The 18,599-nt window shown below is 33.1% G+C and overlaps 1 protein-coding gene across 1 annotated transcript in view; it reads right to left on the minus strand.

Moving 5' to 3' along the window:
- LOC126735321 (sulfide:quinone oxidoreductase, mitochondrial) overlaps window positions 1–17,554 on the minus strand; it is a 42,886-nt gene extending 25,332 nt beyond the window's left edge. Inside the window, exons 1-2 of the mRNA XM_050439277.1 lie at window positions 17,318–17,554; window positions 16,916–17,246 (exon numbers count right to left, since the gene is read on the minus strand). Of these exons, the coding sequence (XP_050295234.1) occupies window positions 16,916–17,246; window positions 17,318–17,418 (432 nt within the window). The 5' untranslated portion in view covers window positions 17,419–17,554. The remainder of the gene's footprint in view (window positions 1–16,915; window positions 17,247–17,317) is intronic.
- Window positions 17,555–18,599: the final 1,045 nt, after the last annotated feature.

Below are 18,599 nucleotides of genomic sequence, written 5' to 3' on the forward strand. Positions count from 1 at the left end.
AAAATTAAAACAAAAATTCTCTGAGCTAAAATACATCAATTAAAATACTATATTAGAGTAAGGACTTAATAAAAACCTATTATTAAGGTTGAAAACGTGCTAAGTAATAAATTTTAAAAATTAATATTAATAAACATTCGATTCCATCTTCTTATAGTGAAAATATTGAACAAATTTCTGTTGATTAGAATAATGTAATTTGTCATGGAAATAATGACATATGTTTCTGGTAAAAAGAGGGATTTATGTACCAAGGCCTAAGACTTATATAATAAATAAAATGTATATATAATAAAACAACGTTTTAACCAATAAGCTTTCTTTTAGAACTAGGAGACTACTGTTTAATTATCAAATTTAGCCGGCATATTATTTTTCTATTTTTAAGAGCTAGGAAATTAGTATAAGCGATTTAAAGGTGAACATAAACTTTTATTATTAAATTTCTATTTTATCATGATATTTGGATGTTGACTGAATTCGTTTAAAAGCTCCAACTCGAATTTTATTCCTTTGTCTTGCCGTAACAAATCCACAAATCTTTATGCGTATATACGTCAAAGATCGAAGAATCGCATATGATCTCACCTTTTTATTTAAAACTATATCTGATCTAATATCATACCCTGATATTCTACGACTACCTATAAGATTGTAGAACAGACAAATTTAGTGTCTAAGTCTAATTTATTTCGTCCTTCACCTCAAATCACAATATTAACCATATAACAACTAAGATAAAAAAAAATGTATCATAAATTCTAGCACTAAGAGATTGGTTAATTAAAAAAAGTATTATAATCATGTAAAAGTCATTAGGTGAATCAAATTGAAAGAACTCGTCCATTATCTCAAAGAGACCTACGTAACTAGAGAAAAAATAAAAAGTGTCAGTCTAAAAACATCTTTTTATGTGTCACTCACTCAGGTTACATACTTAGCAGGTCATCTAGCTATAAGGGAAATACAGGGACGGATCCAGTGGGAGGGGAGGGGGGGAGAGGCAAAGGTACGGACACCCCCCGAAATATCGGTCTCACGAAAAATTTTTCACTTCAAATTTTGATTTGAATTTCACGAAGCATTTTCTGCAAAATCATCTTTAAAAACGATTTATCTATAATACTATTATTCGAATAACGCGCCAATGTCACAGCAGTCACTGCCGATGAAACGACTGATATAAGTGAAACAGAACAATTTTCTATTGGAGTCCGGTATGTACGAAAAGTTGCAGGGAAACACGTCATATGAAAAGATTTTTTGTGTTTGTACCTGTAGAGGATGTGACAGGCGCAGAATTGGCTAATACACTGTTAACATCGTTAAAAAAACTTGGCATTGAGATTCACTACATGACAGGGCAAGGTGAATTTGCATTTCACTGTACTTCAATGACATAAATAATTTTCAAAGGAGAAAATAATACAATACTGACGATGATCTTTGTTGTAGATTATGATGGAGCACGAGCTATGAGTGGAGAGTTCAAAGGATATGCAGCTATTGTTAAAAATTCAAGTTTAGATGCACCTTATTTTCATTGTGCAAACCATAATTTGAATTTGGCTATCTGTCACCCATGCGACATTGCACCGATTCGCAACAACTGCTTGGGGACGGTCAAAAAAGTCGTCAGTTTCTTTCGAAATTGTAACAAGGCTGGAATTATTCGAACGCCACAGTTCATAATTTCATTGGCAGTGCTCAAACCTATCTTTGAATTAACTAAAAGTTTGAGTCTCAATTTACAAAAAGAAGATTGTGATCTAAGTAAATGCATTAAATACGCGAACGATGTCCATGATGAAATAAAGGACATGCGTACAAAGGCAGACGAAACATTCCGAGAAATTTTTGAATCAGCGACACAGATTGCTGAATCGATTGAGACCGTGCTGACGGTTCCTCGACGATAAGGATGTCGGGAAAAACGGGACAACAATGCTGGAAATGCTAAAGAGTACTATAGGCGATCAATCTACATTCCATTTTTGAACAAGTACTCTGAAGAGCTTGAAACAAGATTTTTAAACGAGATCTGCTTTCCAAGATACAAAATATTATCCCAGCAAAATGAACAGAGATTGATGAGGTTGACTTGGACAAGACCATGCCTGTTTTCAAATAAGTATGGCCAAGTGAATTTACTGAGACAACTAAAGAAATAAAATTGGATTTAAAAATGTGGAAAAGGTACAGAGTAGTTTTTGAATTTCTGCAACTTTCATTTGAAATTTTTGAATTATACAAAAATATATGTTTTGTTTCAAATTTTGCATGAGACTTCCTATCAGGGAACGACCGAAAATATTTCTCGATGCTCTCGACCTGTGTGATGAGCAGTTTTACAAACATATCTATCGGCTCCTTTAAATCAGTGCCACACTGCCCGTCACAGTAGCTTCAAGTGAACGGTCATTTTCAACTTTACGTAGATTGAAAACGTATTTGCGTAACAAGACTGGAAAGAAACGACTGAATGGGTTAGCCTTACTCAATATTCATCGTGATATTCCAGTGACTAGTAACCAAATATTGGATATACTTGCAAAAAAGAAAAGAGGACTAGATATTACTTTGTAAATGCGTTTGTTGACTATATATTTTATTTTTTAATGATCATCGAGTGACGACATTTTTATCTAGATGATCATTGAATTATATTGTAGCTATTCATCTCACGTAGGCCTGAAGCTTGATTTAGAAGCACACTTAAGACGTCAACCTTTATGTCACGATACCCATAAATCATTTATCGAAAAAACTGATTTGTATTGAAGATTATGCATTGCAATAAAATTATGAAAAGGATATCGAATTTTGTTGTACTTCGCAGAATCATGCAAAACTATGATTTTAGTGTAATTTGAAGTGTAATCTGTGATTTTTGATATTTCTAAAATTTTTTTTTAAGACACATTCCATTGAACTATAGGTTAATGCAATATCGATGAAAAATCATAGAGATTGAACACAGAGAAATGAGAAAATGCAACAGAACACAGAGAAAAATTGTGGTAGAAAAGTGAGTGACACATAAAAAGATGTTTTGACACTGAGACTTGGAGTTTTTTATTTTTCTCTCATTAGTTGAATCAGTTATCTCCTATAATATGGTGACGTGGGACTCAGCTTATCCTACTCATGCTGAAAATGACTTTAAAATTATACTACATAGATCCATACAACTCCCAGTGAATTAATCCATAAAGAAGTATTTCTATATAGAAGTATTGTAATCTTAAGGCAATTACATATTAGATCAGTTATTAAGCTTCTATTAGGTGAGAAATATAAATTAAGTAACCTACAGTGTTTATACTAGATGAATTACTCAAAGTAATGTTCCTAAATCCACATTTTCTAAAAGTCAAAGATCTCCTTATTATACCGAACGAAAGAAATACAATAAACTACTAATTGCTTTGACTAGCAAAGAGCCTTATGAAAGAGCCTATTATGAACATTTTTGAGGGTAAAAATGTCCAAGTTTTTAAAAACAATATCAGAAACAGACCAAGACTAGTTAGACAATACCTGTTATACATTAATTGGATGATCTCATACTAAAGTGTTACCTTTTCTTCAATACTGTTGAGTTATGTCATGTTCTCATACGATTGTTTCTATAAATAGTTAAAGATTTTATTATAAAATCTTAATTTAATTAATTTTTATTACAAAATCTAAAAAGTTTAAAATAATAATTTATAATTTGTTTGTAGGCCTTATGTCAAGGAATAAATAAAATCTACTCAGATATATTATGAGAGATAAAATGAGGAAATACAAAAGGGTGTATATCAAATGAATTTTGAGGTAAATAATATTTCATCAAAAAAATAATTTTAATAAAGTTATTGGGTTTACAATACAGGGTAGCCCAGGATTAAGGCCCACTTTAACATCTTATCTTTTTTGCAAAACAAATGAAAATTGGTATATTACGTACACATGGATCATTTGATGTATTTGCTTATTTTCGGTCAGTGTAAGATATTAGTCTAAAAACAATAATCCCCGACCACTTATCTTTTTTTTTAATAAAACATTAAGAAAAATTATGATTTTTAAATTTGAGATAAAGTGCTATAAATAAGTTAAATTTGGGTTAACTAACCATGGAAAAATAAATTTGATCACTTTAATAGGAAACAATAATTTTTTAACAGTGGATTTTTTTCCAAAAGTTTTGGTGAACCTTTATTAGAATTCATCATATTTTTACACAAACAAAAACTTGGTTCTAAAGTGGTGTGACTCAAGCAAGTTATGTTTTAAGGGTTTTGATACTATGTGAACACTTCAGATATAACAAAATTGCTTTCTAGTAATTACAAATGTGGGTAGGCTTCTCTGAAAATAAATTTCTAGCAAGATCCACTCATAAATAGAAATACCTAGATTCCAAATTATTATTTTTAATAACTAATTGTTTGACTTGCTTTGTGATTTTTCTTACGATTATCAAGGTAAACTGATAAAGATTTGATATATTTGCCAAACGAAAAGTTATGTATTTTTTTTTTGTAAAAATGTAAGGCAATGCAAGTCCAACAATTAGTTACTATTTCTCCATTGTCTACATCTTCTATTACTTTTAACCTTTTTTTTCCAGAATTATTTTTAAAAAAATTGTATATACAGTATCAGACAAAATTTAAGCGACGCTATAATATTCCTAAAAAAACTTTGTGACTGTACATTGTATAATTAGGAACAATTTTGTAGTATCAGTACATACCTTTGTTAGTCGTATTTAAACATTCTTTGCCTCTAGTGATGAATAGCAAGAGATTAGTAAATTGTTGTATGTTTTTATGCATTTTTTCATGGACAAAAATAAAGCGACTTGATCGATATTGTTCATACCATTAGTAGATAAACATCGGTTTTGGTCGGTATCAAATCTATATTTTGTTTAAAAATGCCTTGTGGTAAAAGTTTTTCTATTGATCTTAGAAAGAAAGAATTATTGCATCGTATAAGATGGGAACACCACAATACGTAGTAAAACAAGACCGAGAAAAACTTCAAAGAAACTGGATAGAAAAATTAAAAGGATCCTCCAGGCAAATCCTTTTCTGTCAGCAAAGCAAATTCTGGCTGAAGCTCGGGGCTCTAATGTTTCCTCTCGAACGATACAGCACAGATATATCCAAGGTACTGTAAAACATGGAGGTGGCAACGTGTTAGTGTGGGGTTGTTTCTCTGGCTATGAAATGGGACCAATTTACCAAATTGAGGGCATTATGGATAGGTTTAAGTATAAATATATCCTTGAAAATGTCATGCTACCTTATGCGGAATGGAATATGACACTACGTTTTGTTTTCCAACACGACAATGATCCAAAACATACAGCAAAATGTATAAAAGAATGGTTTAATGAAAATAAAATAGCCATTCTTAAATGGCCAGCCCAATCGCCCGATCTTAATTCGATCGAAAACCTGTGGGAAATTGTGGATAGGCAACTTAGAAGTAAAACCTATAAAAACAAAGAGTACATTTTTGAAGAAATTAAAAATATATGGAAAAATATTGATCAAGATATAATTCATAATTTAATTTATTCCATGCCTCAAAGGTGCCGCCAGGTAATCGCAAATAAAGGCTTGTGGACTAAATATTAAGAGCGCAATCTGATAATGTTTTCTTTTTAAATTTTTATTGTAAGCGTCGCTTAATTTTTGTCGTATAGAAATATTCAACTTTTCTTTTTCTTTTTATGATCTTGTTTATACGGAAGAATTTTGGTATGTTCTGTAATAAATATATGTTTATTAATGAGTGTATTTGTTTTATTGAGTTTTAATTCTTCTTGCGTTTTTGCTTTTTTAATAAAAGAAAAAAACTGTATCGTCGCTTTATTTTTGTCCGATACTGTAGGTCAATCATGTTCCAGCAACCTTCACATCATCAGATCGAATATAGATCATCATCAGATGTGAAGTTTCTAATAAGCTCATTATAAAAAAGATAAAATTAAAATAATTTATTTTTATATTTTAATTTAATATGTTGCCGCATTCATCTCTATCTCTAAAGAATTGGATAAATTTTTTGGTTATAAGGTATGGCTTTTTCTTTTGAATGCATCACTTCACCGTGATATAAAGTTAGCTTTAACAATTTATTTGAAAAGCAAATTGAGTCTTTTTTTTGAGCCATTCGGTTACTGAAATCTACACTGAGTTCCCGCAGGCATTTTATAGAATGAGTAACTAAAAGTCTACCTAAGAAATACATGTTTTCTTAGGATACTTCTTAAAGTGGGTCAAAAGCTTTGTTATTGCAATAATTTCTGGTTTATTATGGTGAGAACACTTATTCTTTCAGCAAGCATTCAACAATGACAAAAAAATCATGTAAGTCCTTATTTTTTGCAGATGACTTTAAAATCTAGTTAATTAACAAAAGGTTTATATATTAATAACAATTAGTTAATTATATGAGCCATTCAGGACTTCATGTTGATTTTAATTAATTTATGAAACAGTGCTTAAGGGACCAACTTTTTAATATAGACAAATGTCATATTACGAGATTCCAAACCAAGTAACCTTAAAAATGTATTTTAAAGTTTTGAATCTTTTGGAGTTTTTGATCAGATAAAGAAATTGGTTGTTGTTTTTAACCATACAGTTGATTTTGGTGTACATATAAGCAATATTTATAATAAAAATTCAAGATTGCTTTACTTTTTGGCTCTTGCTTTGCTAGAATGATGTTATAAGAAATTCTATAGTTTCTAATGAATTTATTGAAATGTTACATTAATTCAACGTTAAAAATAAATATAAATGGAATGTCTTAATTTCATATGCTGATGATACTGCATTTTGTGTGGAAATTCCTAAAGAGAGACTTATCAAAAAATAATAGATATAGAATAATAAATAAAGATAAAGAATTGGGTCTCCCCCTCCTGCCGGATCAACAAATGATGAAGTAATATTACGGTCAGTTAATAATATTTATACATAAACACTTAATAACTTTTTTACTTTTCAAGATAAACAAATGAAATTTGGTATATCGATAGAATAGTTAGAAGAGCATCTTTTGACATAGAAACACCTAGTCGGACTGACATTGTCTTTGTTTTCGTACAACACGACGTTTCGGTCGGTAAGTAAAATATATTTCCGACTGTTATCAAGTGTAAACTAAAGCAATTTCCTATTCTGCAGGCTTATATATGATTGATGGGATCAATAAGGCGTGAATTCTGATGATGCGTGAAAAGAGCGTCTGCTAGAAGAGGCCTCCATATGTTAAGAACATCCACACTGGGTTGGCTGAAGACGCCCTGGTTTTGCGTTATATAGGCAGTTTCCAGAAATTTCCTTTTTCGCTACTGTGATTCCTTCCTTAGGATTTTTGTTTTAGACCAGTGAATGTTATGGCCGTTTATCCAAGCATGTTCAGCAATGCCTGATCTGGCTACATCTCCAGTGGTCGTCCATTTGCGATGTTCCTTGGTCCTAACTGCCAAGGGTCTTTTGGTTTCGCCAACATATGGAGTCCCCATACTCACAAGGGATCTGGTAGATGCTTTGTTTTGGAAACAGAACTTCTTATTGTATTGCTAGATCTGAGGAAGGACTCTAAAATTCTACCAGCGTATAAGGGTACTGCGACAGTTATAATGGACGTGAATACCTATGAGACCAAAATCGAAGAGGTTCTACAGAAAGGAAAATACAGGTTGTTATCAAAAGATCCAACGGTGACCATTGAAGGAAAAGTGTACAGAACACTAAAGAACTATTCCTTTTTCTTAACGGACGCCCTACGTACAAGACTTACACCACATCACAGTAAGCCTCCACATCTTTATGGACTACCGAAGGTTCACAAAGAATTGATGCCACTGCGACCCATTACTAGCTTAAGGTATTCAGCAACGTCAAAAATTTCTAGGTTCCTTTTAGAAATAATCAAACCACTCCAAGGAAATACTAATTCATACGTTAAGAACTCCAGTCATTTTGTGGATCTTCTTCGACCTATCAACATCGGACCAGAGGATAGAATGGTTAGCTTTGACGTGGAAAGTCTTTACACCAATGTCCCGATTGGAGATTCCCTGAAGATTATCCAGGATAAACTGAGCAATGACAAGTCACTTCCGTCTCGAATCAAGCTTCCGCTCGAACGAGTGATAGAACTTTTGGAGGTCTGCCTACGGAATTTCTATTTTCAAGTGAAAGATAGGTTTTACGTTCAGGATGAGGGTCTGCCTATGGGATCATCGCTGTCTCCAGTGGTAGCCAACATATATATGGAATGGTTTGAGAAACAGACAATCAGCACCTCACGACAAAAGCCAAAGATTTGGATGCGATAAGTTGATGATATATTTAGCATCTGGGATAAAGAGGAAGACAAACTTCAGGGATTCTTACACCACCTGAACAACATGGTGCCAAGTATCAAATTTACCATGGAGAGGGAGAAAAATTCCACGCTGCCATTCTTAGATGTTCTTGTTAGGAATACAAATGGCATTATAAGAACGTCTCTGTATCGAAAACCCACACATACTGGACAATACCTACACTTCCAATTCCAAACCAGAATGATTCCAATCACTCTGGTTCGACTAAATTTGGAATCATCAGTATCTCTGAACAACCGAGCTGTAATCATCTGCAATAACGACGCAGACTTCAAGGCGGAAGTAGCACTTCTTACTAAACATCTGCAGCAGAATGGCTATCCCAATAAACTTATCTAGAAAACTATCCAGAGGTCGATGGCGAAGGAAACCAGAACCAAGCAAGAGGATGAATCAACTGCGCTTCTCGCAATCTCCTATATAAAAGGTACATCCGAGAAAATCCGACGAATTGCTAAGAAGTTTAATCTAAAAACCGCCTTTAGATGTAGCAATACAATAAGAAGTTCTGTTTCCAAAACAAAGCCAGAATCTACAGCAGACACCAAAAACTGCATCTACCAGATCCGTCGTGAGTGTGGGGACCCATATGTTTTCGAAACCAAAAGACCCTTGGCAGTTAGGACCAAGGAACATCGCAAATGGACGACCACTGGAAATGTAGCCAGATCAGGCATTGCTGAACATGCTTGGACAAACGGCCATAACATTCACCGTTTTAAAACAAAAATCCCAAGGAAGGAATCACAGTGGCGAAAAAGGAAATTTCTGGAAGCTGCGTATATACAGGGCGTTTGGCGGAGGGTTAGCCAAACTTGGTGGGCATATAGATAGGCTCAGATAGAAGATATTTTCTTAATAAACTTGTGTTCTAAAAGTCTCAGGTTTTTTTATATCATTGATTTTGTGTTATTTTAAGGAATTTTCAAAAAATTATGCCTTTTGACATCTTTAAATTTTTTCAGCATATTTTTCACGTTTTTTTTTACATTTGTATTTAGTCTGTAATGTATCCTGAATCTAAAAAAATCAATATCAAGTACAAATAATACCGAAATAATTCGTTTTGAGCTCAAAAAGTTAATACAAGTAGCAAAAAAAGTTATGAAAGGTAACTTTAACTTTAAAAAAAACTAAAATCTATCAAGATGTTCAGGTAGTTTTAAAAACATCTCCAGTTAATACTCTTTTCAATGATATATGATGTGTAACACAAAGCCGACTAACTTGCCACAATTCATGACTTTAAAGGACAATAAAGTAAAAAAAAATATTTTTTTAATTTTATGCATTTATTTCAAAATTAAAAATTTTATTAAAACTGCGCTCCCCTGGCTCTAACACATGCCCTACGTCGCCGTCGCGTTTCCACTATCGTAAGACGAAGCCGCATCACTTTTCTGATAGTTTGAAAAGTAGCATCGATTCTTTGAATGGTCAAATGAGGAGATCGTGGAACATCCTATGGGTTTATTGTTGTGATAACAACAATATGTGCTACATATTGTTGTTGTCATTTGTCGTGGTGTAACTTTTTAGCTAACGTACCCAAGTCGTTAATTTAGTATTGTATCGTTTCTGTAGTTGTTATTGTTATTGTTAATACTGTTGTTATTGTTGCTGTTAATTGAGCTTTTATATTGTTTTTGTGACTTTCCTTATTTTCGTATCATCATCGCCACAATGGCTGCAAACACTACCGAAGAATACGCCGATATTGTCTTTGCTTATGGAAAAGCCAATGGTAATACGCGAGAAGCACAAAGAATTTATGAGGAGCAATACCCCAATAGGCGTGTGCCCCACCACAACACTTTTGCTCGATTAAGGGAAACAGGCAATCTAAATTTTCAAGAACTCTATAAGACTCTATAAGAGCATGGTAGGCAATTTTGGCCACATCAAGTCCCAGAGAATGTGTTATTACTCTAATAGCATAACAGTTGGATGATAACTTCCATAATAAAGAGGAGATATGATTTTCAAATTGCTTATCAATCGTCAGGCCCAAAAATTTGCATGTTTCAGAAGGACTTATTGTTTCATTTTGCAAAGTGACAGTTCCAAGGTTACATTTAAAAGTTAAAATATTAGTTTTAGAAATATTAAAAGTTAATCTATTAGATTCACACCATGACTTTACAAGAATTAAATCTTCATCAACGATATTCCTTAATCTCTTGGTGTCAGTGTCATGCCAAAGTAATGTTGTATCATCCGCAAAGATAGTAAATTTGCCCCTAATTGGAATTTGAGAGATATCATTGACATATAGCAGGAACAATATTGGTCCAAGAGCAGAACCCTGGGGTACACCAGCGTCCATATCCAGACGGGATGACATATCATTGTCAAAGAATACCCTTTGTGTTCTTCCAGATAGGTAAGAACGAAACCAGTCGAGAGCAATTCCTCTGAATCCATAGGTTTCTAGCTTCTGTAGCAGTATTCTGTGACTTACACAGTCAAACGCCTTAGATAAGTCACAGAACACGGCCGCCGCACTCTCCCCAGCGTTCAACCCTATGTACAGACTCTCCAAAAAATTAAAAAATAGCATCAGATGTACCCAGTTTCGTCCGGAATCCAAATTGCTAATGGTTAAGAACATTATGCCGTTTCAGAAATTTCATCCTCCTAGTTTTTACCAATCTTTTTACAAGCTTGCCAAGCGTGGGAAGCAGGGCTATGGGTCTGAAATTTGATGGGTCATCATAGTTTCCACCCTTAAATAATGGTATAATCAAGGCATCCTTGAGTAAATGTGGAAAGGACCCACTTGAAAGTGAAACATTTAACACCTCAGCCAAAGAATCAAGGGTTGGTAGCGCTAGCGCTGTTAGGACCTTTAGTGACAGCCCATCCCATCCAGAGGAGTTCTTATTTTTCATTGAGGATAGAGCTTCCATTATTTCACTAGAATCTGTTGGTCTAAAGAAAAATGTTTCAGGCACCTTAATGTTGTGTAAGTATGAGCGCGGATCTCTAACAGACTGAGGCAATAATATTGATAGACCCAAAGCAACACCCTGGAAAAAATGATTGAGTGTTTCGGCCGACACCGTGCCATTAGAAACAGAAGGGTTCCCACGTTCGCCTCGTAAGTCATTAACAATTTTCCAAGACTCTCTAGACTTATTTCTTGATTGGTTTATTTTACTTGAGTAGTATAAGTTTTTTGCCAATTTCACTGTATCGCGGTAAATTTTGCGATATCTATTAAAGTATGATTAAAGTAGGATATGAATTCGGAGTTGTCCAGGGCAAACTTTCGTATGGAGTGCAAATAGCGAAGATTTTTACCAGAAACTAATAGACCCCTGCTATACCAGGGTCTTCTCCTTCTTTCCCTAATTGTCACCATGGGGAAAGTTGACTCAAAAACATCCACTAAAGTTGAATGGAAACTCTCAAAAGGATCACCGTTGTTAAGTATGATACCATTCCAGTCTATTGAATTACAACATTCTTTAAACTTACAGAAATTTTTTCTGGTGAACAACCTTCCGCACTATTTTTTTCTTGAGGTACACTTTTTTTCACTTAGAAGAAAGGAACATAATACGGCCTCATGATCAGCCACCCCGTCATTTACAATTCTACATGCAACCTGCGTTTCACAGAGAGTAGAACAAATATAATCTAAAAGTGATGCTGAATTAGCAGTGATGCGAGTAGGTTGGTCAACATGCAAACTTAAATTAAAAGATTTCAGCACTCTATGTATCAACAAATGATTGTTAGAGTTATTGCAGTCTAAAAAATTTACATTAATGTCACCTGTCAATATTAGTGATGCATTTACCGATATTTGGCTTAAAATGTTATATAATTTATCAATAAAACTACTAAAATTACTCGAGGGTGACCTGTAAAGGTCTAAAATGTACAAATTTAATATCTTTAGAATAAACAATGCAAAATTAAAAAGTTGACCTGAGTTTGACCTAAAAAAGTTTTGTTGTGTTCCAGAGGTCCACTATTCCATGTTATATCCATACAAGGTATAGTTTTTGATACTATTTTTAAGGCAGAGTGAGTGGTAGATATATATAATGATAAAATATCACAAAGTGATTTCGGTGTTAGCCGATGTGATGGCCCTTTAAAAGCATTAGTGATGACTCTCACAGATAGGTTTTTATTTCTTATGAATGAATTGATGTATTTAAGAGTCTTAAGTAGAAGCGACTGTGACTGAAATTATACGTAATACACAACATAAGATTAGTACTCTTTCCTATAAACAACAGATTATTTAGACTAGACAGTGTGACCTGCGTAAAACTTAAGTTAAGACATACAACTACATTATCTTTACTATTATAATTAATGACATTGCCAAAAAAGTCCTTACTTAGTCTGTGAAAAGGGGCGCCAGTCATTACTTTTCCTGATATATCATAGCAAGCACCTGACAATTCCCTGAGAATAGATGATAGACGTCTGGCACTAGAGTCTCCATAAATAAAAACTCTGGATTTCTTAGGTAAAGAGAGGCGTGTTTTATTTGTATAGGAGTAGCTATGTTTATATGAAGATGGTTCTTTTGACTTGACAGAATTATTTGTTGGTTCCTCCATATACATAGAGTTGGTATGTGGTTCAACGTCATCAGAGTCTTGGATTACCATTGGAGTCTTTGAGATTTTAAAAGACAGTAAATCATTTCTAAGGGAAGCTATTTCACAAGAGTAAGAGTGATTTTCAGCCTCAAGAAGTCTAATAGAAGTGATCATATTTCTGCTAAGAGCATGTGTTTCCTCCAGGTCTTTTTGAAGTTGATTTATTTTTTCCTTCTGTTCTGAAATGAGCTTGTCAAAATCCTTCTCAGTCTGGGACATCCTGTCGATATCAGATCTCAACTTTAAAACTTCTTCTCTCTTGCAGTTTAATTCCACGACCATTTTTCTTTCCATGTCCAATATGTCTTCCTCAAATTCTTGAGTTTTTTTGCGCTGCTTTTTGAAGGCATTTTCCTTAGAGTTCAATTCAGTATAAAGATTATCCATTTTTTTCTCCAGAGACAAAATTTCTTGGCTGTGTAAAGTTTCTAGCTGCTCAATAAGAATCCTCTTGTCATTTACTATGGTTTGCAGCCTAGCAACCTGTTTAAGGGTCCTATCATGTTCTGTTGTAGATATCCAGCTGGATGTGGAAGCTGATGCCTTACATGTGTCAGAGCAGGATATCTTTGCTTGTTCGAGTTTTTCATGGGTCCGAAAATCTCTTTCCAGGCAGCTGGGGTGAAAAAAACCCAAGCACTGAATGCATAAGTAGTTATTAAAGGTTTTATTTGCACAGCATCGAAATTTACTTTTGGGATCCATTACAAGATTATCAATCATCATTATCAAAGATACTAATTCACCAAACAGCAACACAGCAAAAAAACCATGGTGGACGTCTTCACGCCTTACGCTATCGCTAACGCTAAATTTCAGGAGCTCTCTACAGTTTAAAATCTACGGGAATGCGACATAACACGATAACCATACCAAGGAACCACCAACAAAAAAAAAAAAGTTCACCTGCTGATAACACAATTGAACTTAAATTCTTACTATTGATAATTTACGACGGTCACTATTGTTATTTCTTCTCATCTCTATTACGTGAAAACTAATTGAAATTCTGTCATGTAGACTCTACTAACTTGTAGATTATAATTTAACAAAGAGTTTAATATGCAACACGACTATGTTTTTGTATTAAAGCAGTGAAAAAAAGATGGTTAAACTAAGGCAGTAAGTGACGCGTAGTAGTATAAGTTCCACTATTTTAAAAAGGGTAACGGAAGTTACGGATCTCAGAGTAATTTTTCGATTCTAAGTTGACATTTTTGTCTCATGCTGAAAAGTTAGTTCAGAACGTGTATAGAAATCTAGGATTTATAACTAGATGCAGTCAAGACTTCTCATGCTCTGTCTATAAAGTTCTGTACTGTTCTTTAGTCCGTTCAAGTTTGGAGTATGCTAGTCCCATATGGCCTCCATTTTATAAATTGCATGTTGAAAATATTGAGAAAGTCCAAAATAAATTCTTAAATTGTTTTTTTAAACTTGAGGTTCCATTAGCTAATGGTCATACTGATTACAAGTTGGTCATGTCAGTTCTCTCTTTGGACTCACTTGAGTTAAGGTGTAATAATTCAGACTTGTGTTTTATTTTTAAATTAAATTCTAGTATGACTGATTGTGATTATCTTTTAAATAGGCTGAATTTTCAGGCGCAAAAATTGACTAGACTAAAAAAATCTTGTAGATTTTGATAGTAGTTCTTATGGACAGCATAATCCTATAACTAGAATGCAATGTTCTTTCAATAGGTATAGTCTTGACTTGCACATTTCTTTTAGCAGTTTTAGGAGTTCTCTTAAATTAATTAATTCTCTTAAAATAATAATTTGGGATTTTTTAGCGGGCGATCTTGTGTTACTAACTTATCCTGTCTGTCTAGCCACATCTGTGAATCACTTGATGTTAATACTCAAGTCGATGTTATTTATACCGACTTCCAAAAAGCCTTTGATCGGATAGATCACTATATTTTGCTGCATAAATTAACTCAGTATGGTTTTTCAGGGAGATTATTTAATTTATTTCATTCCTACTTGATTGGTAGATCTCAATATGTTGAATATGAGGGCTTTAAATCGACACTTTTTAACGTAACGTCGGGTGTGCCACAGGGCTCGAACCTGGGTCCGCTCCTGTTTAGTTTTTTTATAAATGACTTGATTGAGTCACTCACTTGTCATAGGCTGGCTTTTGCCGATGATTTGAAGCTATATTTAAATGTATATGGTTTGGAGGATTGTGTTTTTCTTCAGAACTGTCTAAATACATTGGAGGTATGGTGTGCTGTTAACAGGTTAGGCTTGAATGCGGCTAAGTGTAGTGTGGTCAGTTACTCTAGATCAAAAACACCCCTAAATTTTAATTACTTTATTAATGATACTATTTTGAGTAGATTAGAGCAAATTACTGATCTTGGTATAACCTTTGACTCTGAATTTACATTCGTTCCACACTTCAATAACATAGTCAAGTCAGCCCTGAGAAGGCTTGGGTTCATAATTAGAAGTTCTCAGAGTTTTACTTTGGAGTCTACATTAAAACTGCTTTTCTGTTGCTTTGTGAGATCAAAACTGGAGTTTGGCTGCATTATATGGAACCCGCTTTATCAGAATCATGTTGGTCTCCTTGAATCTGTTCAGCGTAGATTTGCTAAGTTTTTGGCCTTCAGGCAGGATGGCATATATCCGGTGAGAGGGTTTGATCATCGGCAACTATTGGAACGCTTCAATCTACATCCATTACAACTCAGAAGAATGATCTTCTCTGTAAAATTCCTGCATGGGTTACTAAATGGATTCATTGATAGTCCTGTACTTCTTTCCGGTGTACGTTTCATGGTGCCTAGGCTTAATGCTAGACATCCCCTAGCATTCTTTCAGCCAAGGCCTCATACTAACATCCTGTTGAAATCGCCACTATATACAATATGCGCTATATTTAATCGGATCTGTCACATGTGCGATATAAATTTCTCTCCGGTTCGTGTGATTGTCGATATCTTGGTGGATCATTACTCTTGGGATTAAGACCCATGTGTTTAAGTTATAGTTAGTAGGTATATTGCAGTTAATTTAATTTAATTTAATTTTGTTGAATATGTGATTATCTTGTTAAACTTTTATAATTGGGTTTTTATATCATATTAATAGTTATTTGTTTTAATTCTTTGGATAACTTTTGAGAATGTGACTTTACTTTACTCTTTTTCTTTTCTTTTCATTCTTTTAGGTTTGTTTGTGTGTGTTTTTTTTAAGTATATTTTTCATTGTTTTGCAACTGTTTCCTGTTATTGGGCAAGTTGCCTGTTGGAAATAAAGGCTTATTATTATTATTATTATTATTATTATTAATTAATTAGTAACTCGTTACTTTAACAGGTTTCTTTAAATTAATTTGTAACTTTGATTGATTTATGTCTTACTATTATCTAGCTTAAGTTGTATTATTATTAGTATCTGTTGTGTTATTTTATTTTTGTAAAATTGGTGGATACCGTTAAATAAATAAATAAATATGAAAAGGAATCCTTAAGTATTATAAGTAATAAAAATACATTAAAATACCTCACCAGGTCTAGAAATCAGTATCACATTAATACAATAAATTTGAAAAGGGCATGAATTCATTGGTTTATTAGCAAAAACTAAAAATGCTTAAAAAAAAGTATCAGTATTCATGAGAAATAATAATTGTTAAATTATAATGGATATATGTGTTTAATTTTCTTCTTTTATTTCATTAAAGTTTTTAAATCCAATTTTATTTTATACCTCATTATCACTTATTTTTTTATAATTTGTAAATTTTCTTTCATCGAAGTATATTGAAGTAAATAATTTATTCAAGTGCACCCTTAGTTTTAACTAAAACTTGGTGATAATCAAATGTTTAAAATTTGAAAAATTTATAAGTAATTTATTGTTACCTTCTCATATCTTGGAATAATCCCAGTAGATACAATAAGATAATCATACTCGATTTGGTGTCCTTGAACTGTTTTTACTATATTCCTATTTAAGTCAAACTCGGCTGCCTGATCCTTCAACCAGGTACAATTTTTCGTGAGACATGCTCTCTCACTTTTCCTAGCTGTTTCAATGTTTTCTATTCCAGCCCCAATAAGGGTGAAAAGTGGCTGATAATAATGCTCTTCGCTAGGCTCTAATACAATTAAATCTGTTTTTTTTAATTTACGGGAGAGTTTAGCTGTAACTGCACATCCTCCAGTACCTCCACCAACCACCAGTACCTTACAGCTAAAAATATAAGTCTTTAGTAGTATACCGGCTCAATTTTATTTTTTTAGAGTGAGATTTGAAGAGCTTACCTATGATTTTCAAAACTTGTCTTTGTAAGGGAAAAGTGTCGTCCTAAAGCCGGCAAGTGCCTTAATTGTGACATTTTAATGTAATACCTGGCTGACAACATTTTTGTTCATAGAAATGTACAGACTGATATATTGCCTAACTAATGGAAAAACGAAGTAAATGAACATTTAAACAAATACTGAAATCACCCAAAGGTAAACAAAACGAACATAATCATATGTGATGCGTCAGTACCTGAAAAAATCCCCTCATTCCAAAATAAATCTCAGCCAGTGTTGTCAGCGTTGCCAATTTACCTGCAAATACCACATATAAAAAAATATTCTCTTTCAGTTGAGTTTTTTTTTGAAAAAGCCAAAACAAAATAAGTTTTTTGTCGGAAAGACCACTCCAATTTTTTTTTATTTGTAGCTGCCACTCTCACATAGGTATATTAATATACAGTGCTTTTCTTTGAAGTCCCCCCCCCATTAATTTTTTGAACGGGTCAAAAAAAATTTTTGAAACTTGGCATAAGTAAATTGGTCTATAGATACTATTTTTCACTGTAAACTAGGTAGTTGTAAATTCCAAGATGGCGGCTGGGCGACATCTTGAGAAAAAATTTTAAATAGAAAGGGAAAATGAAATATTAGACCCATATATTAACTCGTTTCAAAATGGCGGCCTAATAAAAAAGTATTTTTTTTTATTTTAACGTTTGACATTTTTATGATTTTTGAATAGGTAAAAATCAGTGTACGAAAATAAATGCGTCACTATTTTATTTTGACATAAAAACGACAGTTCTAAATGTCAAAATAACACATAAGCGCCATCTTGAATAAATGCATTAAATAGAAATCTTGTGTTACCTCATTTAAAAGGTTTTATTGAGTACTTTTAATATTTATTACATGGACTCGGTGGACTCCGTTTTGACCTGTCTAAAAGTAACAGCCAAAAAAATACACTGTTTCGATTTTATTAATGTTTTTAATAATAATATACAAATAATTTATAATTTTTGAATTTTGGATTTAAAGATTAACTTTTTGGTTTCTAAAGACTTACTGAACCGCCCTCGTATGTCACATTTCACGTTAAAGGTTATTGAACATTATTTAGACATTCCAAAAACCAAATAGCTATTAAAAAAACTCGAAAAAAAATTTTAAGATATTTTCCCTTCACCGGTAAATTACTATACAAGAGTAATTTACCGAGTAATATATAAAATAAAAAAATATACTTTTTTATTAGGCCGCCATTTTGAAACGAGTTAAGATATGGGTCTAATAT

Source organism: Anthonomus grandis, chromosome 4, assembly GCF_022605725.1.
Source record: "Anthonomus grandis grandis chromosome 4, icAntGran1.3, whole genome shotgun sequence".
NCBI lineage: Eukaryota > Metazoa > Arthropoda > Insecta > Coleoptera > Curculionidae > Anthonomus > Anthonomus grandis.